General features: G+C 40.1%; 1 protein-coding gene across 5 annotated transcripts in view; it reads left to right on the forward strand.

The window, feature by feature from the left end:
* Nucleotides 1-46: 46 nt before the first annotated feature.
* SERAC1 (serine active site containing 1) overlaps nt 47-22,934 on the forward strand; it is a 66,097-nt gene continuing 43,209 nt past the window's right edge. For 2 of the 5 annotated variants that reach the window (XM_074397201.1, XM_074397199.1), the window contains exons 1-7: nt 47-168; nt 9,402-9,525; nt 11,073-11,164; nt 14,028-14,064; nt 19,130-19,266; nt 20,450-20,539; nt 22,138-22,269. In XM_074397201.1, coding sequence (XP_074253302.1) covers nt 11,074-11,164; nt 14,028-14,064; nt 19,130-19,266; nt 20,450-20,539; nt 22,138-22,269 — 487 coding nt within the window. In that variant the 5' untranslated portion in view covers nt 47-168; nt 9,402-9,525; nt 11,073. Of the gene's footprint in view, nt 169-6,631; nt 6,752-9,401; nt 9,526-11,072; nt 11,165-14,027; nt 14,065-19,129; nt 19,267-20,449; nt 20,540-22,137; nt 22,270-22,934 lie in introns of those variants that run through there. The other 3 variants (XM_074397200.1, XM_010344306.3, XM_074397202.1) reach the window with 3 other exon arrangements.

Consider the following 22,934-nt stretch of genomic DNA (forward strand, 5'->3'; position numbering starts at 1 on the left):
TGTGGGTGGAGCGAGCCGGCGGGAGGCGGGCCCGGAGCCGGCCGAGGGGGCGGGGTCGTGAACCGGCAGCCGCCGGGTGGAGGGCCCTGGTCGGCGACTGCGGAGAGGGCTCACCGCCGACGGGGTCCAGCGAGCTGTTGGGGACAGGCCGAGTCCACGTGCCGGCAGGTAGGACGTGGAGGCCGGGCTGGTGTGGGGCCGACAGGGGCGTCGGCATAGCTGGGCGCGGTGGGGAGTGGAGAGAAGGGAGGGCGGGGGCCTGGCACGGCCCGGCACCACCGTGAGGCGCGCGGACCCGACCGACCCGCCCACGCTCCGCAGGGCGCGAGGGCCTCTCTCTGGTCGTCGCGAGCCTGACTCGTCTTTCCTGGTCGCAGCCTTACTTTGGCTGCTGTCGAAGCCTCGGCGAGTGCACCTGCCGGTAGGTCTTACCGGGCTCGGTAGTCACGGAGAGATAATGAGGACGAGTAGGAAACGGTCTCACCGGTCACATCTGAGCCTTCCCGACCACCGCTTCCTGCTCCCTCTCTAACCCCATAGATTGAACAGATTGAATGCCGTGACATCTCTAAACTCGGCAACGGTCATTTTAAAGTGAAAGACCCCAGAAGGTTCTAAAGTTACTCTCTTACCCCAAATCTGTTCTGTAGTAAAAAAGGAACACTCTCATTATTTTTACTAGTTGAGGTATGAAGTTCTTGTTTCTGTTCCTTAGGTTAAATTGTATTTCCGCAATTAAGCTCACGCTGCTTTTTTTTTTTTTTTTTTTTTTCCTTTTCTTTTTGAAGATGGTCTGTCGGTCAGGCTGGAATGCATTGTTGCGATCTGGGCTCACTGCATCCTTGGTCCCCTGGGTTCAAGCAGTTCTCCTGCCTCAGTCTTTGTAGTAGCTGGGATTGCAGGCGTGTGCCACCACGCCCGGCTAATTTTTTAATTCTCAGTAGAGACAGAGTTTCGCCATATTGGCCAGGCTGGTCTGGAACTCCTGACATCAGGTGATCCGCCTGCCTTGGCCTCCCAAAGTGCTGGGATTACAGGCGTGAGCCACTGTGCCCAGCCTCATGCTGCTTATTTATTTATTTATTTTTTAACATTGTGTTTATTCATGTGATCTCTTGGGAACCCAGCTCTTCCATTTAGTTCCCTCTTTCTGTCCCTCAAATATTTTCCAGCTGGTGATTTCTGTATTGTTGCACTCTTTACAATAAAAAAATTGCCTCCAAGTCTTCTTCTTCCCAAGAATCTTTTATTTGCTTTTTTTTTTTCTATCTTGCAATACATTCTCTTCCTTGATCTCTTCATCAGTTCCATTTTTGTGCACCTGATGTGTACCAGCTATTCTAGGCACTTGGGGTACAATGATGAACAAGTAACTAATTTTGGTGGGGGCAGAGAGACACTGAAATCAGTTAAGGAGAACATACCATTTGATGATGTGATAAAGAGTAACTAGAAGTCTTATTTTGGCCAGGGGGATGTCAGAAATGACCTTCAGGAAGAACTCTGCATTTAAAAACCCTCTATATGCCAGTAACAACTAGGAGTTTTAATAATAAAAAGACACTATTCATAATGACATTCACAACTAAAGTTGTCTAGAAACAGATCTATCTAAACTCTGTGGCCCTTTAAACAGAAAAGTATAAGTTTCTGTTGGAACACAGGATGACCCAAGTAAATGGTGAGATATACCATATTCATGGATGGAAAGACTCAAAAAGAAGATACCAGTTTTGCCAATTTCTGTGAATTTAGTGTGATGCCAATTGAAATCACTGTAGGGTTTTATGGAACTTGACATGCTGAACTTAAAATTTACATGGAAAGGCAAAGGACCAAAAATGGGGAAGTCAGTTTTGAAGGAGAAGAAAAATAAGGTCTCTCCACATCAGATACCAAAGCTTAATATGAAGTTGTAATTATTAAGATGGTGTGGTATTGATTCAGGGATAGAGAAGTAGATTCATGGAGCAGAATAGAGAAACTAGAAACATACCTATTTACATATGGGAACTTAGTATACCACTGAGTGGTTTTGCAAAGCAGGGGGAAAGCATAGACTATTCAATAAAGGATGGTTAGATATGTGAGATATGTGGCATCATTATGGAATACAGCAGATAGGATTAGATTCTTGCTTTCAAACTATTGACAACAGTAGTTTCCAGATAGATTAAAAGACCTAAATGTGAATGGCACAGCTGCAAGATATTTGAAAGGAAATAGAAGAGACCATTGTCTCTGTGAAAGATTTCTTTTTTGTTTGCATGTTAAATTTTGTTACACATAAGATTCATCATGTTGGCCGGGCGCGGTGGCTCAAGCTTGGAATCCCAGCACTTTGGGAGGCCGAGGCGGGTGGATCACGAGGTCGAGAGATCGAGACCATCCTGGTCAACATGGTGAAACCCCGTCTCTACTAAAAATACAAAAAATTAGCTGGGCATGGTGGCACGTGCCTGTAATCCCAGCTACTCAGGAGGCTGAGGCAGGAGAATTGCCTGAACCCAGGAGGCGGAGGTTGCGGTGAGCCGAGATCACGCCATTGCACTCCAGCCTGGGTAACAAGAGTGAAAACTCCGTCTCAAAAAAAAAAAAAAAAAAAAGATTCATCATGTTAACCATTGTAAGATGTTGAGTTTGGTGACATTCACATTGTGCAACCAGCACTACTATCACCCAAACTTTTTTTTTTTTTTTGAGACAGAGTTTTGCTCGTTACCCAGGCTGGAGTGCAATGGTGCGATCTTGACTCACCGCAGCCTCCGACTCCTGGGTTCAAACAATTCTCCTGCCTCAGCCTCCTGAGTAGCTGGGATTACAGGCACGTGCCACCATGCCCAGCTAATTTTTTGTATTTTTAGTAGCGACGAGGTTTCACCATGTTGACCAGGATGGTCTCGATCTCTTGACCTCGTGATCCACCCGCCTCAGCCTCCCAAAGTGCTGGGATTACAGGCTTGAGCCACTGCGCCCGGCCCCAAACTTTTTTTAAAAAAATCTTTCTGAGGACAATTTCTTAAGTTACAGAAAGCACCATTGAGGTGACATTTTATTACTCCAAATGAAAGATGAAGGTGGCTTGAGCTAGACAAGAGTGTAGCAGTGAATACAGAGAAAAGTGGATGGATTTGGGGGTATGTTTTGATGTAAGAGAAGAGGAATTATGCATGATTTGAATGTAGGGTAAGGGGAAAACAAGGAATCAAGAGCAACATCTGTTTTTTTGCTTAAGAGGAAGATTACCATTTACAATAAAAAAGCATTGACCGTTTGGTGGATGGTGATGGAGAAGATTTGTGGAGGAAGAGTTTGGGGAGAAAAAGAATTCTGTTTTGGACCGTTAAGTATGAAAAGCCTATTGGACATCCAAGTGGAAATGTTCCAACAGCTGTTGGATAGATGGGTCAGGAAAGACTGTAGCTAGAGGTACTCAGATCACTGGCATATAGATATTAAAAACTGTGATGTGGACTGGGTGTGGTGGCTCACGCCTGTAATCCCAGCACTTTGGGAGGCCAAGGTGGGTGGATCACGAGGTCAGGAGATTGAGACCATCCTGGCTAACACGGTGAAACCCTGTCTCTACTAAAAATACAAAAAATTAGCTGGGTATGGTGGCGTACACCTGTAATCCCAGACACTCGGGAGGCTGAGGGAGGAGAATCGCTTGAACCCAGGAGGCGGAGGTTGCAGTGAGCTGAAATTGTGCCACTGCACTCCAGCCTGGGCGACAGAGACTCCATCTCAAGAAAAAAAAAAGAACTTTTGAATATTTGTGTTAGAATTAGATTCAGCTATATTACACAGCAAACAAGATAATATTGGCTTAAATATGTATATGATTGCATAGGTAGGCAGCCTCGCTTTTATGGCAGCAGCTCTGTAATCATCAGGGACTCAAATTCTTCTATCTGGCTGCTCTACCGTCCTTAATATGATGCTTCATGGTAGGATGACTGCTTTAATTCGAACTGACAGTTACTCATTCTAGCAAGATGGAGGAGGGAAGGAGAAAGAAAGGCACATAGCCTTCTTTTTAAGGATGCTTTTGAGAAATTGCATATGACACATCCACTCATATTTCATTAGCCAGTGTTAGTAAGTGCCCACAGTTAACCAGAAAGAAAGATGATGTAGTCTTTTTTGTTATCTGTGTACCCAGCGACAATTCAGGTTTTATCAATCAGAATGAAAGGATGAAATGATGTTTCAGTCTGGCTGCTGCTTCTACCAGGGCAACAAAGCTTCTGTTATGAAGATCCCAGTGACCTCCATAGTGTTAAATTTAATGGAATTTTCGAATATTTGATTTTTAAATTATCTCTTCCTTTTTACTTTCTCTTTCTTAGTCTCCTCAAAATTTCTCCTCTGTTCTCTACTTAAAATCAGTGTTTCAGATTTTATGTAATCACAATCATAGTCTTAAAGGTGCTTTTAAATAGAAATTGACATGCAGACTCTAAAATTATGTGGAAGTGCCAAGGACCTACAGTAGTCCATGTTGAAAAGGAAGGGCCTAGCTGGAGAATTTAATGCTACTAGCTTCAAGATTTACTTTAAAACTGCGGTAATCTAAACAGGGAAGTATTTATATAGGATAGATAAATAGATTGATGGAGTGGAATAGCTCCATATTTATAAATTCCATGAGGGTTTTTTTTTTTTTTTTTGAGACGGAGTTTCGTTCTTGTTACCCAGGCTGGAGTGCAATGGTGCGATTTCGGCTCACCGCAACCTCCGCCTCCTGGGTTCAGGCAATTCTCCTGCCTCAGCCTCCTGAGTAGCTGGGATTACAGGCATGCGCCACCATGCCCAGCTAATTTTTTGTATTTTTAGTAGAGACGGGGTTTCACCATGTTGACCAGGATGGTCTCGATCTCTTAACCTTGTGATCCACCTGCTTCAGCCTCCCAAAGTGCTGGGATTACAGGCTTGTGCCACCGCGCCCGGCCTGCCCCCCCCCCTTTTTTTTTGAGCTTTTAGTCTCACTATGTTGCTTAGGCTGGTGTTGGGCTCCTGAGCTCAACCAGTCCTCCTGCCTCAGGCTTCTGAGTAGCTGGGATTACAGACATATGCCATAGATATAGTCAGTTGATTGGTGTGCTCAAGCAATCATCCCACCTTGGCCTCCCAGAGCCACCCTGCCCGGCCTGGAGTGTCACCATGCTTGGCCCTATGGTGTACTTATTGTTATTTTATAGTGTATTCCTTTATTCCCTCTACTTATAAAAAAATAAAATTTACTCTAAAACAGTATACCAAATTAAGCTGTCAGCAGCCTCATTTATCTCATGTAAAGGAAGGTTTAGATCAGGCCGGGTGTGGTGGCTCATGCCTGTAATCCCAGCACTTTGGGAGGCTGAGGTGGGCAGATCACGAGGTCAAGAGATCGAGACCATCCTGGCCAACGGTGAAACCCCATCTCTACTAAAAAATACAAAAATTAGCCGGTCATGGTGGCACGCACCTGTGGTCCCAGCTACTTGGGAGGCTAAGGCTGGAGAATTGCTTGAACCCAGGAGGCAGAGGTTGCAGTGAGCCGAGATCACGCCACTGCACTCCAGCTTGGTGTCTGGCGACAAAGTGAGACTCTCTCAAAAAACAAACAAACAAAAATTACATGTCAGCTTTTTGAGGCATTATAAACCGTCTCAAAGGCTACCTGCTAAAACAGACATTTATTATTGCTTGCAGTCTAAGGGTTGAATACGGTTTTGTAGGGTGAGCTAGGGGCCGTGTTGTTTGATGTGGCTTCACATGCCTGGTGGCTGGTGCTGGCTGGCACATGCTACTTGTTGGCTTCATTAATGGGGATATTGGACATTTTTCTTGTGACCCAGCAGACTAATCTAGGCATCTTTACATGGTGCTGGTCACAGGGTTCTCAAGAGCAACATGGTTATAAGAAAAGGAATAATTTGTGGTCATTTAAAAAAAAAATCTGCACTTAATACAACAACTATGTGTAAAAAAGCAGCCAAGTGTGAAAGTGAGCCAACTGGAAATTTTAGAAATAAAAAGTTATTGAAATACTCAGTGGATGGATTGAATGATAGTCTAAACACAACTAAATAGAGGATTAATTAATTGGAAGATAAATTTGGGGAAATAATCTGTAATGCATGTTAGAGAGATATAAAAAAATGGAAGAAGTTGAGATTTGAAGGTTATATTTAATCTAGCGTACATCTAACATGAGTACCAGAAGGTAAAAGTTGAATGGGGGTCAAAGTGGTAATTGTTAAGAATATTGCAGAATCGAAGAAAAATGTGAGTTCTAAGATTGAAGGCGCATACCAAATCTTGAGTGGGGTATATAAAAACAAACCCATACATAGACATAAAGTAGAGAATTATAAGAACATCAAAAACAAACCAAAGATCTTCAAACTGCCAGATAAAATATAATTTTGATACCAATGATAAGTAAGATTTATTGAACATTTAATTTGGAATAGGCACTGTGTGTTTTACATATATTAACTCATGTAATATTTGTAACAATCCTTTACAGTAGTTTCCTTATTATCGCCATTTATAGATGAGGAAAGTGAGACACAGGTTAATTAACTAGCTCATTATCATATATCTAGTGTTTTAAAATATACCTGGATTTTGTTTTAATCAGGTATGGTAAGAAGACAGACACAGAGACAACTGCTTTGAAAGAAGAGTTTATGGCCGGGCACTGTGGCTCACACCTGTAACCCCAGCACTTTGGGAGGCTGAGGCGGGCGGATTACCTGAGGTCAGGAGTTTGAGACCAGCCTGGCCAACATGGCGAAACCCTGTCTCTAAAAAAAGAAAAGAAAAGAAAGAAAGAAGAGTTTATTATGTACCGGTGCCAAGGAATAATGGGCACACCACACCATACAAGGCCACATGGGGAAGTACCAGGGTCATTCAGGAGGAACATGAGCAATGTGAAAGCATGGGCCAGAGCTTGCTTTTGTTGTGGTTTTTGTGGGAAGGAATGAGCGAGACGGGGCAGACAAGCTGAACAAATTTAGGATGAGTTAGTTTGAATAATTTTGACAGGCCAGAGAGGTAGGTGGTCTGTAGTTGGCCAGTTCCTGGCTCTGAGGAGATACAGAGTAACGGAAGCATCATCAGCTGTGTGTGGTGCTTGGAGGTGTACACCTGGGATTGGTTGCTTTGCGTTTGAGAGGCATGCTCACAGGCAAATTGTTTGCTACCTATAGCAGTTAGCCATCCCAGAGGGGGCAGTCACTCTCTAGGTTCTTAAGGTCCTAAGATGTCAAAGCATCATTAGAAAAAAAAAAAATGGCTAATATGAGTTGCTGGTGGAACTGGATTTGAAACCAGGTAGTATGGTCCTACAGAGCACATTCTTAAACTTCTTTGCTATTATTTTGCCTGTAAAGAAACAATAATTAGACTTAGATTTCTCCTGAGCAACAAAAAATAGCAGTGAAAATATCATTAATGTAATGAAGGAAATCGGTTATTCTAAATTCTAAACCGAGAATTCCAAACCCAGCTATTATTTTCTGAGACAGAGTCTTACTCTGTCTCCCAGGCTAGAGTGTAGTGCATTATCACGGCTCACTGCAACCTCTGCCTCCCAGGTTCGAGCAATTCCCTTGCCTCAGCCTCCTGGGTAGCTGGGACTGCAGGTACATGCCAATGGGCCTGGCTAATCTTTTATTTTTTTGGAGAGATGAGGTTTTCCTGGTCTTGGAACTCCTGGTGGTCTAGAGCTCCTGGGTTCAAGCAGTCTGCCCACCTTGGCCTCCCAAATTGCTGGGATTATGGGCATGAGCCGTCACATGTGGCCCAAACACAACTATTTTTTAGAATATCTAAAATTGAGCATTTTTAGACATGCTGAGAGTGCAAGTGCTAAGTACATATATGCCTTCATGAAAACTATCAAAGGATGTACCTTCATCAGGAATGATTTGAACCTGGAAGGAAGTTGTGGATGCAAGAAACAAAACTAAGGGAAGAAATTGACAAAATGTTGGTAAATATTTAGATTGACTGCTTTAAAAAATGACTTCTTTTGGGCTGTTTAAAAATAAAATGGAATTAAAATACTGGACAAAAATGCCTAAGATAGGGGAAGATTGGATTTAAAGCATTTTAATTTTCTCATTTGGAAGGATAATTATATTGTTTAAATTCATACTTTATATAGCACATTTGAAGTGTAGCTATTTACTGAAGGAATAGAAATAAATGTTATAACTTTAAACCAATTTAAGAGTAATAAAATCATGATTTATCCGACATACGATAAATGTAAATGTATTAAATTCATCTATCAAAGGAGAGGTTTTGAAATTATAAATGATACTAAAAGATTATAACCATGATGGAAAAAGGTAAAATAGTTAAATACTTTAGAGAAAACTGGCATGGATATATTAATATATGAAATAGAACTTAATAAATATTAATAGAGATAAAGGAAGATAGGATGTGATGACAAAAGGAAGAAAGTACTAAGTTTCTAATAATCATGAATCTGTGGGTACCTAATGGCTATCTTTTCACATCATGACCCCTAAAAAGGGTAGTATTTGTTTGCCACACTGATAGGGATGTTCTGCACTAGAGCGTAAGATCCATGAAAGCAAGGGCATTTTTTTTTTCATTGTTTAATCACTAGCGTCTACAACAGTTCTTGGTTCATAGGGACTCAGAAAAGGATTTGCTTAATGAATAAAAAAGTAATGTACAACCAAAGGGGAAAATTGACAAGTATACAAATCAGGATGAAACTTTTAAAAAACCCTTCTCATACTGGTAGATCATGCAGACAAAAATTAGCAAGGCTACTCAATGGCTATTTGGAGCTGTGAAAAAAAATTAGCAAGACTATAGAAACAAAATTAACAAGCCTGGTATAATGGCGCTCACAACAAAATAATAAGCTTATATTATATATTTATAGATATTAACTGGAACCAGGTAACAAAGCGAGTCTTTATAATTTTAAAGGATCACATAGCACAATAGATATAATCTTTGCCTGTAATCCCAGCACTTTGGGAGGCCAAGGCAGGTGGATCACTTGAGGTCAGGAGTTCAAGACCAGCCTTGGCAACATGGTGAAAGCCTGTCTCTACAAAAAATTAGCCAGGTGTGGTGGTGGGCACCTGTAGTCCCAGCTACTTGATAGGCTGAGGTGGGAGGATTGCTTGAGCCTGGGAGGCAGAGGTTGCAGTGAGTGGTGATTGCACCACTGCACTCCGGCCTGGGTGACAGAGCCACACCCTGTCTCAAAAAAAAAAAAAAAAAGATAATCTTTAAAAATGTTATATATTGGCAGACTAAAAGCCGCACTCTTAAACAGTTCACAGATTAGAGAAAAATTGCAGTGGAATTTAAGAGCGAGAATTTATAGTCTTTTTTTTTTTTTTTTGAAACAGGGTCTCACTGTTGCTGAAGACGGCAGGCTGGAGTACAGTGGCATGATCTCAGCTCACTGCAACCTCCACCTTTCAGGTTCAAGTGATTCTCCCATTTCAGCCTTCTGAGTAGCTGGGACTACAGGTGGGTACCACCACAACTGGCTGATTCCTTTTGGTAGAGTCAGGGTTTCACCAGTTGGCTAGGCTGGTCTTGAACTCCTGACCTCAAGTGATCTGCCTGCCTTAGCCTCCCACACTGCTGGGATTATAAGGGGCGGGCGGGGGGGTGGGGAGGTGGGAAGAGATAGCATGGGGAGAAATGACAGATACAGGTGAGGTGACAGAAGGCAGCAAAGCACACTGCCATGTGTGTACCTATGCAACAATCTTGCATGTTCATCACATGTACCCCAAAACCTAAAATGCAATAAAAAAAAAAAAAAAAAAGAATTTATAGTCCTAAATGTATTTGTGAAAGAACAATAATTGCTTGTCTTAGGCATTATTGAAGAAGTTAGGAAAAGGACAGGGCGCACTCAAAGAAGAAAACAAGAACAGAAATAGAAAACAAAACAGAAGAGAGAAGTACCCTCAAGGTACCTTCCCTCCTTCCCCTTGTAGCAAAAATCTTACTACCCAAAGACAATCTGATGTGGTTCTAGAATACTGAGTTGTGTTCTGGGAATGATTGCATCATGTTTAGATCGTCTTCACTCAGTTGATTAATTAGTTGGGTGTCAGCTCTCCTTTGATAGAATGCCAACAATTAACAAATTTCAAAATTTTTAATCAATGTGGGTACTATCCTGAAGGAACTAGAGAAAAGCTAAATGTGTCTAAGGATTCTAAGGGTACCGTCCACGTAGAGCTGCTCATTTCTGTAGGGCCTTCAGTTATCAGAGATAAATACATAAACATATGTATATTTTCAAGGACATTAAATGTTTTTCTTGCCTATATTGATACTCTGATTAATAATCTAATTCTGGTTACCTGTTAATTCTGGTGTTCTGGGACTGACTATATCATATTTAGATCATCATTCCAATTGTGAAAACTATGCACAATTAGTTATAGTATGAGGAAGAGTAATGAAAATACTAACAATATATTATTTAATAAGTCTCTCTTAAGTTTTTTTTTTCGAGACAGAGTTTCGCTCTTGTTACCCAGGCTGGAGTGCAATGGCGGGATCTCGGCTCACCGCAACCTCTGCCTCTCTCTTAAGTTTTTAAGGGAGAAAAACTTTTTTTTTTTTTTGAGATGGAGTCTCACTCTTGTTGCCCAGGCTAGTGTGCAGTGGTGTGATCTTGGCTCACTGCAACCTCCGCCTCCCAGGTTCAAGTGATTCTCCTGCCTCAGCCTTCCAGGTAGTTAGGATTACAGGTGTGCACCACCACGCCCAGCTAATTTTGTATTTTTAGCAACGACAGGATTTCTCCATGTTGGTCAGTCTGGTCTCGAACTCCTGACCTCAGGTGATCTGCCTGCCTAGGCCTCCCAAAGTGCTGGGATTATAGGTGTGAACCACTGCGCTTGACTGAGAAATTTTTTTTAGTTGGAAAGTTTTTTTTGTGATCTTGAAAAAGCTAACTCTGTGGGTCATCCACTGTGATGGTAACATGTTCTTGTGGTTAATTTTGAATTAGATGCTAAATTAAATTTGTTGTAATTGTTCTGCTTACACAGAATGTCCCTGGCTGCTTATTGTGTCATCTGTTGCAGAAGGATAGGAACCTCTACTTCCCCACCAAAAAGTGACACATACTGGAGAGATATCAGTGAGTACAGCTTAAACAACTTATTTTCTTTTAGAAACAGGGATAGACTTGTGGCTTTTTCCAGGGTGGGCCACAAAAACTTATTTGAACCCATGATGAAATCTCAAATTAGTTTATGTCTTTCTGTACTAATAGTCCACCCCAAATTTATAGGACCAGAGCCATACATACTTCTTTTCCTTGAGAATTCTTTTCCCTCTTTTACTTCTGTCAAATTTCGTACTCATCATCCTAAACTTAAATATAACTGCATTTCCATTCAGCAGATATTTATTAAACTCTTGCAAAACGAAGTGCCAGGCACCCATATTAGGTTCTGGGCATGCAGTAATGAGCAAGGAAGATGCTGTCCTTGCCTTAGAGGGGCTTGGGATGTGGCTGCAGTCTACTCCATTTGTAGCCTTGCCTTCATTGAGGAAGCGTCTCTGACACCCCAGGCCAGGTTGGATCTGTTACTTGTGGTTAAATGTTTTGAATTAGATGCTAAATTAAATTTAGCATCATTCATCTATACTGAACCCACATTTTGTAGGTTCAGTATAGAACTTAGTTAATTATCTGTCTTTCCCCATATACTGTAAACTTTGTGAAGGCAGTATTTTATCTTGTTTACCATTATAACCTAGTTATTTATTATGCATGGCATATAGTAGGTGATCAAATAGTATTCGTCGAATGGAAGAATGAAATAACTTACCTTTTCTGAGCATATTTCCTTTATGTGTAAAATGGGAAGATTGGCCTGTAACATCTTTTAATCATTTGACAATAAGCAAAAATATTTAATTGACCATGTACTCTGCCAGGTACTCTGCTAGACCCTAAGAAAACAATATTGAATAAAACAAAGTTTTTTTTCTCATGGAGTTTCTTTTTGATCTTTAAGACAAATCTGTTTTTAGGGAAAGATCATTTTTATCTAGAAAATTCTGATACTGTGTTTTAAATACAAAAAGAGAAGTGAGCACAAATGTCATCTTGGCAGCATGAGTTGAATCTCTGAACAAAGCACTATCTCTATATGTGCAATAAATTATAGGTTAAGGCTGGGTGCAGTGACTGATGCCTGTAATCCCAGCACTTTGGGAGGCTGAAGTGGGCGGATCACTTGAAATCAGGAGTACAAGACCAGCCTGGGCAACATGGTGAAACCCCATCTCTACTGAAAATACGAAACTTAGCTGGATATGGTGGCAGATGCCTTTAATCTTAGCACCTCAGGAGGTTGAGGCAGGAGAATCGTTTGAACTAGGGATAGGGAGATTGCAGTGAGCCAAGATTGTGTCATTGCATTCCAGTGTGGACAACAGAGTGAAACTCTCTTTTTATATACGTGTGTGTGTGTATATATATATATATAAAATCTATTATATATAAATATATATTTTATTATATATAAATATGTATACATATATATACCCTTATATATATATAAAATATGCTATATGTAAAATTATATATTAAAATATATTTATATAAAAAATAGATTTTTATGGGCTATCCTTAGTACCTAATCATCATGAGTACCACATCAGTTAAGGTTGTACGTGGTGCATGCAATAGAAACTTGAGTCCAGTGGCTTAGGTTAATATGGTTTTCATTCTTCTTAAATCATAATAAGTCAAGGTGGAGACAGTTTAGGGCAGGAATTGCAGTTTAGCAATCTTCTTGTCTTCCTGCTCCATTCTCTTCATTGTCCTCATGGTCACAAGATGGTTGCTGAATCCTTGGGCATCAAGAAGCAGAGGGCCAAAAGCCATCTTGAGGCTTTGTCTTTTTATGTGGGGGGGGATCTGCCTCTATAGACTTCCGTCTATATCCAGTTGGCTACAATTGTGTTAGCCCTACCTACAGACTGCTCTAGGAATTTGATTATTTTTAGGTGGCAGTCAGATTGCATATTTGTAAGGACTAAAGGGCATGTGTATTGGGCAAGCAATTAGCAATGTCTGCCACAGGAATTTTTTAATATGAAAAAAGTTTTCCAAGACCCAAACAAACATTTATAAATAAACTTGTAGAATATAATCTCTATATTATATTATATTTTTATTTTATTTATTTATTTTGAGACGGAGTCTTGCTCTGTCACCCAGGCTGGAGTGCAGTGGCGATCTTGGCTCACTGCAGTCTCCACCTCCCTGGTTCAAGCAATTCTCCTGCCTCAGCCTCCTGAGTAGCTGGGATTACAGGTGCTGGCCACCATGCCTGGCTAACTGTTTTTTTTTTTTTTTTAAGTAGAAACAGGGTTTCACTGTGTTGGCCAGGTTAGTCTTGAACTCCTGACCTCAGGTGATCTGCTTGCCTTGGCCTCTCAAAGTGCTGAGATTATAGGCGTGAGCCACCGCACCTGGCCTAATCTCCTTTTTAAATGGGGCTATGTACATCTATACCTTAGCATCAATTATAACATAATTACTTTAGAAAACATTCTTTTGTGTCCCCACTTGACAATATAATCCTTCAGTATAGTACTAGTAGTGATAGGGACAGTGCTTCCCATTCCTTTATTTAATTGTTAACTAAAAGGGATCAGAAGGGAAGTGAGTTGCCTGCATGTTGCATTTGATGGAAGACCTGTAGTCCTGTCAGCATCAGTAGTGGAACAGGGACTAGGAAGTGGAGAAAGGGGAGAGTGAGTAGGAAATGTCATCAATACGCATTATATTTGCACTCAGTGTTTAATTGATTGATGTGTTTGAGGAGAGGAGACCATTTATTGATAGCAACTGATTATGTTAGTAGAAAAATAATGACTTCTCATCTGATAATATGTGATATAGGTAGAGAATTACCTGTTGCCTATTTCCTGTCACACTTTAAAAAATGAAATTCATCACATTGACTTTTTTTCTTTTGAAGGAAATATAATAAAGTTTACTGGATCACTTATTTTAGGGTAAGTTGTCAACTGTGGAATATTAATTGGCTTCATTATTTGAAATCTCAATGGAAGTGTCTTACAGGTTGCATGGGGTATTCAAAGGGTATAGATTTTGGAATTAGACTGGTGGATTTAATCACTGATTCCACTACTTAAATGTTGTCATGATGTTTCCTTACCTTCTGAGGAATGCTTTCTCCTGGAGCCAGCTGTGTACCAGGAACTCTGCCTCCCTGGCACTGCTGCTGTGAGAAAAGCACTTTGACACACACTCCTTTCAGGCACTCACTTAGCTGTGACACACTTAAAGTCATGTTGTATATTACTTTCTAAAGTGGGTGAAAAAAGGTACAAATTACTATAGTCAAAAGTATTTTGGAAAATCCCTTAAATCACCGTAAAACTCACATGAAAGGCAGTTGAGGCTGACTGAGAAAACCAGCAGATCGATATCTCCCATCCGATGTTCCCTCAGGAACACATGTGTGATGAATGCAGTGACACTCTTTCAGCAAACTGTTTTCACATTCCTCCTTTTTTTTTTTTTTTCTTTTTAGGGGAGGAATGTATATGTAATACCATTATACTGTGTTTGTTAATACTTTGTTTTACTAATACAAATATAGAATTAGCTCTTAGATGCTAAAATGATAAAAGAGATATATTTGGCATTTTATGCAAATGCAGACATTTCTCTATGACATTGTAATGTAAGGCATAATATATATAGATAATTTTCCCCTTTGACTCGTTCTGGCCAAAGGATAAATGTATACGTACCCTTTTCTGTAATGCAGTTTGTCTAGCTCACAATTATATTCAGGATATAGTGAAAATTAATTACAGTTTTTGTTATAGTAAATAATTTTGTCTTTCATAGAAAACATGATAAAAGTACTGAATACATTTACCCCTTTTGTTGGCTGTTCAGATACATCCTCAAGAGAGCAGAGGATTCTGTTTCTTTTTTTGAGACAGGGTCTTACTGTGTCATCCAGGCTAGAGTGTGCAGTGGTGTGATGTCCACTCACTGCATCCTCTGCCTGCCAGGTTCAGGTGATCCTTCTACCTCAGCCTCCTAAATAGCTGGACCACAGGTGTGTACTACCACACCTGGCTTTTTTTTTTTTTTTTTTTTGCATTTTTAGTAGAGACGGGCTCTCGCCATGTTGCCCAGGGTAGTCTTGAACTCCTGAGCTCAGGTGATCTGCCTGCCTTGGCCTTCTAAAGTACTGGGATTACAGGCCTGAGCAACCACCCCTGACCAAAAGCAGAGGATTCTAAAGAGGCTTCTTTGTGTTCCTCTGGTGCTAGCCAGTGTCCAAACTTTGTTTCACCTGCTTGCCTCAGGGTGGAAACCAAAAGTCAGAAGGTATAGGAAAACAATGTTGCTAAGCTCTGAATCCAGAGTACAACCTTTGTGTCAGGATTTAGGGAGTGTGTTGTCAATCTGATTAGGAAAAAAGAAATCTTCATTTTGAGATACACAACAAACAACATTTAAAAGTTAACTTCAGGTATTGTTGTTAGGAAAGGAGAAACTTTAATATGCGGATGATGGGAGTACACATTGGCTAATCTTTTTGCAAAAAGTTTGTCATTATCTAGCAAAATTGGAGATGTATACTATCAGAAGGTATGTAATTCTAGATACGTACCTTAGAGGAACATGTACGGGTATGCACAGTACAGATATATAAGATATGTCATTTTTTTTTTTTTTAAGAGACAGGTTTTCACTGTGTTGGCCAGGCTGGTCTTGAACTCCTGTCCTTGTGATCCACCCACCTCAGCCTCTCAGAGTGCTGGGATTACAGGCGTGAGCCACCACGCCCAGCCGAGATGTATAAGATACATAATAGTGGCCAGGCGCGGTGGCTCACGCCTGTAATCCCAGCATTTTGGGAGGCCGAGGCGGGTGGATCACGAGGTCAAGAGATCGAGACCATCCTGGCCAACATGGTGAAACCCCGTCTCGACTAAAAAATACAAACATTATCTGGGTGTAGTGGCGCACACCTGTAGTCCCTGCTACTCGGGAGGCTGAGGCAGGAAAATTGCTTGAACTTGGGAGGTAGAGGTTGCAGTGAGCTGAGATCGTGCCACTGCACTCCAGCCTGGCACCTGGTGACAGAGCGAGACTCTGTCTCGGAAAAAAAAAAAAAAAAAAAAAGATATATAACAGCATTGTTGTAATAGACTCAAACTAGAAATGTTCTCAATGCCCATCTATGGAAGAGTGAATAATTAAGTTGTAGTATATCCATCCGTGCAATGGATAATTGCATCCTATAGGAAAATCTAAGTTAAGGAAGTACGTTTTACATGCAAGAACATGGATGCATCACACAAACACAAGGCTGAGCAAAAGAATTCATGTAGTGTGAGTCCATTGATGTGCATTTCAAAAACAGGCAAAACTAAGCTCTGTTGTTTAAGGATGGACATATAGGTGATAAAACTGTAAAGAAAAGTAAGCACATTGTTATAATGAAAATCAGAATAATATATAGAGATGAGAACAGGTTATTATCAGGGAGAGACACACTGTGGGCTTCCGGGATACTGTTAATATTCTGTTTCTTGTCTGGGTATGATTATGCAGCTATTTATTATTATTTGTAAACTAAAATGTGTATATACACGTATATGCGCATATACAATCATGTGTCAATAATGAGGATATATTCTCAGTAATGTGTTGTTAGCTTATTTCATTGTTGTGCAATCATCACAGAATACACTTGCACAAACCTAGATGGTAGAGCCTGCTACACACCTAGGCTGTATGGGACAGCCTATTGCTCCTAGGCTCCACCCCTGTACTGCATGTGACTGTGCTGAACACTGTAGGCAGTTACAACACGATGGTAAGTATTTGTGTACCTAAACATATCCAAACAAAAAAATGTACAGTAAAAAAATTTTAAAATGTTACACTTACATAGGGCACTTAACATGAATGGAGCTTATGGGACTGGGAGTTGCTCTGGGTGAGTGAGTGGTGAGTGAACGTGAGGGCCTCAGACATTACTGTGCACTACTGTAGACTTTATCAACGCTGTGTACTTAGGCCACATGAAACTTTTTTTTTTTTTGAGATGGAGTCTTGCTCTGTCACTCAGGCTGGAGTGTAATGGTGTGATCTTGTCTCACTGCGACCTCTGCCTCTGGAGTTCAAGCGATTCTCCTGTTTCAGCCTCCTAAATAACTGGGATTACAGGCACTCGCCACCACACCTGGCTAATGTTTTGTATTTTTAGTAGAGATGTGGTTTTGCCATGTTGGCCAGGCTGGTCTCAAACTCCTGACCTCAGGTGATTCCCCCGCCTCAGCCTCCCAAAATGCTGGGATAACAGGTGTGAACCACTGTGCCTGGCTAAACTTTTTTTGTTTGCTTGTTTTTTGTTTTTTTGAGACAGAGTTTCACTCTTGTTACCCAGGCTGGAGTGCAATGGCGCAATCTTGGCTTACTGCAACCGCTGCCTCCTGGGTTCAGGCAATTCTCCTGCCTCAGCCTCTCAAGTAGCTGGGACTACAGGTGTGTGCCACCACACCCAGCTAAGTTTTCTTAGAGTGCTGGGATTACAGGTGTGAGCCACCTGTATTTTTAATTTGTATTTGTATTTTTCATAGAGACAGGGTTTCACCTTGTTGACCAGGATGGTCTCGATCTCTTGACCTCGTGGTCCACCTGCCTTGGCCTCCCAAAGTACAGGGATTATAGGCATGAGCCACAGTGCCTAGCCTTTTTTTTTTTTTTTTTTTAAAGACGGAGTCTCACTATGTTGCTTAGGCTGGCCTTGAACTCCTGGACTCAAGTGATCCTCCTGCTTCACCCTTGTGACTAACTGGGACTACAAGCATGCATCACTGCACCCAGCTACAATACTTTTATAAAACAATGTTTTTTTCTTCAATAATAAATTAACCTAGCTGGATGAAGTGTTGTGCGCCTGTAGTCCCAGCAATTCGGGAGGCTGAGGCGGAAGGATTACATGAAGTTTGAGGCCAGCCTGGGCAACATAGTTGAGACCCCGTCTCTAAAAATAAATGAAATCCTGGTTTTAATCATTAACCTCAGCTTACTGTATTTTTTTTTTTTTAGCCTTATAAGCTTAAATTTTTGAAAAACTTTTTGGCCTTTGTAATTACGCTTAGTTTAGAACACAAAGACATTGTATAGCTATATAAAAGTATTTTCTTTATATTCTTATTCTGTAAACTTTTGTCTATTAAAAAATCTTTTTGAGATGAGATCTTGCTCTGTTGCCCGGGCTGGAGAGCAGTGACTACTCATGGGTGCAGTCATAGCATGCTGCAGCCTCGGACTTCTGGGCTCAAGGGATCCTCCTGCTTTAGCCTCCTGAATTCCTGAGACTACAGGCCTCACTACTATGCCAGCAAATTTAAAAAAAAAATCTTTTAAAATGTTTTTGTTAAAAATGAAAGCACAAACCCATTAGCCTAGGCCTACACAGGGTCAGGGTCATGCATATCACTGTTTCCACCTCCATATCTTGTCCCACTGCAAGCTCTTCAGGGGCTGGGACACACATGGAGCTGTCATATCCTGTGATAACAACACTTTCTTCTGGATACCTCCTCAAGGATCCACCTAAGGCACTTTATAGTTAAGTAGAAGGAGTACAGTTTAAAATAGCAATGAAAGTATACCATAGTAAACACATAAATCAGTAACATGATCATTTATTAAGTATTATATACTATACATAATTGTATGTGCTAGGCTTTTATAGGACTGGCAGCACAGATTTGTTTACATAGCATCATTACAAACATGTGAGTCATGTTACGATGGCTACTCAGTCACTAGGAGGAATTTTTTTTAGCTCCATTCTAATCTCATGAAACCGCTGTCGTATATGAGGTCTGTTCTTGAACAAAAAGTTAGTATGTGGTGCATGACTGTATAAATGTTATATGCATATTACTGTATATACGTTGTTTCCCAATAAAAAAGAAAGAAGTTTACTATGATGAGCTTAATAGAGAAGAGTAGCTCTTGTGTTACATTTGGATTGTGTATTTATGATGAATTTTTTCTTTTCTCTTTAAGAGGTTCTTTATTTCTTACATATGAAGTTCTGGCACTGAAGAAGGCTCTGACATTAGATACTCAAGTGGTAGAAAGAGAAAAAATGAAGTCATATATATATGTGCACACGGTTTCTTTAGATAAAGGAGAAAATCATGGTAAGTTTATTGTAATCTTCTCTTTGTGAAAAACAGAAGCTAGTTATTGAAGTTAAAAACGAGTCTATTTAAAACACAGTATTAGTAATGTGGATTCAGCTAATTCTAAGAATCACCAAGCCCCATGAAAACCAAGTTTCTAAAGAATTAATTGAGGATCAAATTTTGGACTTCCGTATTTAACCTAGGTTTGCAGCTCTCTTAAAACTAAGTGAAGACTAACTGGCATTTTTAGTCTGAACCTGGAATTCCACATCTTAGTGGGACTGTCAATACAGAGGCTGACTTTCAGTTTGGCAAGTACAAATAACATGCTTTTGTCATTTAGCTCAGCAATATTTCTGTTTTCATGCAAAAAGGGATGTATTCATGCAAACCAAACTCATGAGATATATTCATAAATATGAATGCCAACTCATTTCTTTTAATTACCTGTCACCAAAGCTAGAAAACCTATCTTTACTAGGTAGGACTTTCCACTTCTCAGTATTAAGGTCACATGGAAGCCCTCGTTAGTGATCATATGGTTGCATGGCGAACATGAAATTTTAGAGCAGAGGAGTATATTTTCATCAAAATACGGGTAGCATGATGAGTCACACACTTGACTCACAGCTGTCTGTTCCTACGCTGTGAGCCAGAATTTGCCAGTTAACATGATGTTCCTTGAGTGGGTCAGGCTCTGCTGCTCTCCTGTATCTGCCACCACTCTGCCCTGTTCGTATTAGTTATTACATCACTTTCATGTATTGCAACATGCTTTTATGGCATGTTTACAGTTTTAATTCCATAGAAAATTGTTGTTGCTTATAGTATACCTGTGTAGTGAGACCTAATTTGGTTAGTAAAGTATCTCCAAACTTCAGTTTGAGGTGAGCTCATCATGAAGGACATTTTCCTGGATATTGTGAAACCTATGTTGTATATGAAGATTTTTATTTGCTTTAGTTAGTGTTTTTGTTTTTACTTTCCCCTGACTTAGAGAGCAATCTCTTTTTGGAATTGAGAGCTCTGCATTTCCATAATGACTTTAGTTGCATTGATAGTGACAATATAAAGACAACGATGCTATTTTGTATTTTCTTTGTGAAAAAATTTGGAGTTTATGCATTTCTCTTTGAAACATTGGAGCATAGTGTTAAAAATACATTCTAAGTTTTACTTAATTTTATAATCATTTTAGGTATTGCCTGGCAGGCAAGAAAAGAACTTCACAAAGCAGTAAGAAAGGTATTGGCAACGTCAGCCAAGATACTACGGAATCCATTTGCTGGTAAATATCAAATAAATGACTTGGAATCCTTATCAGTAATCTGAAAGTCATTGGAATGACCAATTCAAGACTTTTTTTCATTTCTTATACTAATATTTTTTATAACTATGGAAAATTAATTAGGCTGGGTGCGGTAGCTCATGCCTGTAATCCCAACACTTTGGGAGGCTGAGGCCGGTGGATCACCTGAGGTCAGGAGTTCGAGACTAGCCTGGCCAAGATGGTAAAACCCCGTCTGTACTAAAAATACAAAAATTAGCCAGGCATGGTGGTGGGTGCCTGTAATCCCAGTTACTCAGGAGGCTGAGGCAGGAGAATCACTTGAACTCAGGAGGCGGAGGTTGCAGTGAGCCAAGATCGTGCCAGTACACTCAAGCTTGGGTGATAGAGTAAGACTCTGTCTCAGTAAAAAAAGAAGAAAAGAAAATTAATTGAGTAACATTCTCTTGGACTGTATTTAATTTTAAGGGCTCCATGCTTTGGACAGTTTTCTTTCTTCCTTAGATAATTGTGAATAAATGTGGAGATAAAGTATACCCCAGGCTCTTGATGAGTGTTTTATAATTTTAAATTTGTTAGAAAATTACTCCCATGCCTTCTCATAATGAGCATAGTACATAAAAAAACATAGCTTTCTCAATCAGGTTAATCTACAATGTGGAGCTAGATGGAAAAGAGCTTATCTGATCTTAAAAAGTTGGCATGAAAATAAAAGGCAGGAAAACTTTCTACACTTAAAAGAGACTTTATTAAATCCTGGCTTTAAAAAACAGCTTTAAGGGTTTTTTTTTTTTAAATTGGGGAAGCATGATTTGGAAAGATTTTTGTTAGTGTTTTTGGGTGTGATAATAACATTGTGGTTATTTAAGAGAATGCAGGATTGTTCTTAGGAGATGCAGATTGAACTGTGAGAGGGTAAAATGTCATTTTGTCTGCATCATCCTTTCAAATAGTTTGGGAAAAATTACATATGAATATAGATGAAGAAAATATGGTAAAATAATAACAGCTGTTGAATCTAGATGTGATGTATGGATGTTAATTTATCATTCTTTCTTTCATATATTTGATCTTTTTGAAAAAGTTTTGGGGAGAAAAAGATTTTAAAAATGACCACATGTGAAAGACACCAGAATATATAAAACAAAAGCACGCATTGAGCCTCGGTGGTATAATGAGATCCTGTCTCTAGGAAAATAAAAGGAAAAGATTAGCTGGGCCTGTTGGTACACACCTGTGGTCCCAGCTGAGGAGGCTGAGGTGGGAGGATTGCTTGAGCCCAAGAGGCTGAGGCTGCAGTGAGCCATGATCATGCCACTGCACTCCAGCATGGGTCACAGTGAGACTGCCTCAAAAACAAAGCAAAACTGAACCCCTCTCCCCCCCAATAAAAAAGCACACATAATATTCATAACTGTAAAAGATAATATGACAGAATTGAGAACAAATAATATCAGTCTTTATCAATACCTATATACATGTGGATTTAACTCTCCAATTGTTGATTTCAAATATTTATAAATTACCAGCTTAAAGTGAAGATAAAAGTATTGTCTTAACTGTTCACATTGCCTTGGTTTCTGTTTCTTTTTGCAAAGATGCTTTTAGTACAGTTGATGTAGAAGATCATGAATGTGCTGTGTGGCTGCTCCTACGGAAGAGCAAGTCAGATGACAAAATGGCGCGACTGGAGGCTGTGCGGGAAATGTCAGAGACCCATCACTGGCATGGTAATGAGACCACCTGAACAGGTGGCAGTCCGTCAGCTGACTCTTGTTTTCGGATGTCAAAGACAAGGCAGTGAGATTCAGGAAGGAAAATAATTCAAGCAATCTTAGTGTATATAAAAAGTATTTTAAAATTTTTCAGAAGCTTCAGTGAAAAAAAAGTAGAAAGCCTGCTGACCTGGTAGACAAATGTGTTCGGTAAGAATAGTCTCAAAAATGAGGTGTATACATTTGTGTAACTTTCTACCAGAACAAAGTCATATTTGATTGCATACTTCTTTGAGAGAAACTCTTGATTGTGATAGTTGCCTAATGTACTTGGATTTTCTTTTGGTTTCTGTTTAATGAAATATATTGAATTGCTTGCTACATCATACAATTATATTTGCTTTCAACTTTTTACAGTCTACTTGGCTCTACTACTAAGAGTTAGTCCAATGTACCCAATTTGTATGTGTGTGTGTATATATATATATATATATTTTTTTTTTTTTTTTGAGACGGAGTTTCACTCTTGTTACTCATGCTGGAGTGCAATGGCGCGATCTCGGCTCACCGCAACCTCCGCCTCCTGGGTTCAGGCAATTTTCCTGCCTCAGCCTCTCGAGTAGCTGGGATTACAGGCATGTGCCACCATGCCCAGCTAATTTTTTTTTTCATATTTTTAG

Source organism: Saimiri boliviensis, chromosome 4, assembly GCF_048565385.1.
Source record: "Saimiri boliviensis isolate mSaiBol1 chromosome 4, mSaiBol1.pri, whole genome shotgun sequence".
In the NCBI taxonomy this organism is placed as follows: Eukaryota; Metazoa; Chordata; class Mammalia; order Primates; family Cebidae; genus Saimiri; species Saimiri boliviensis.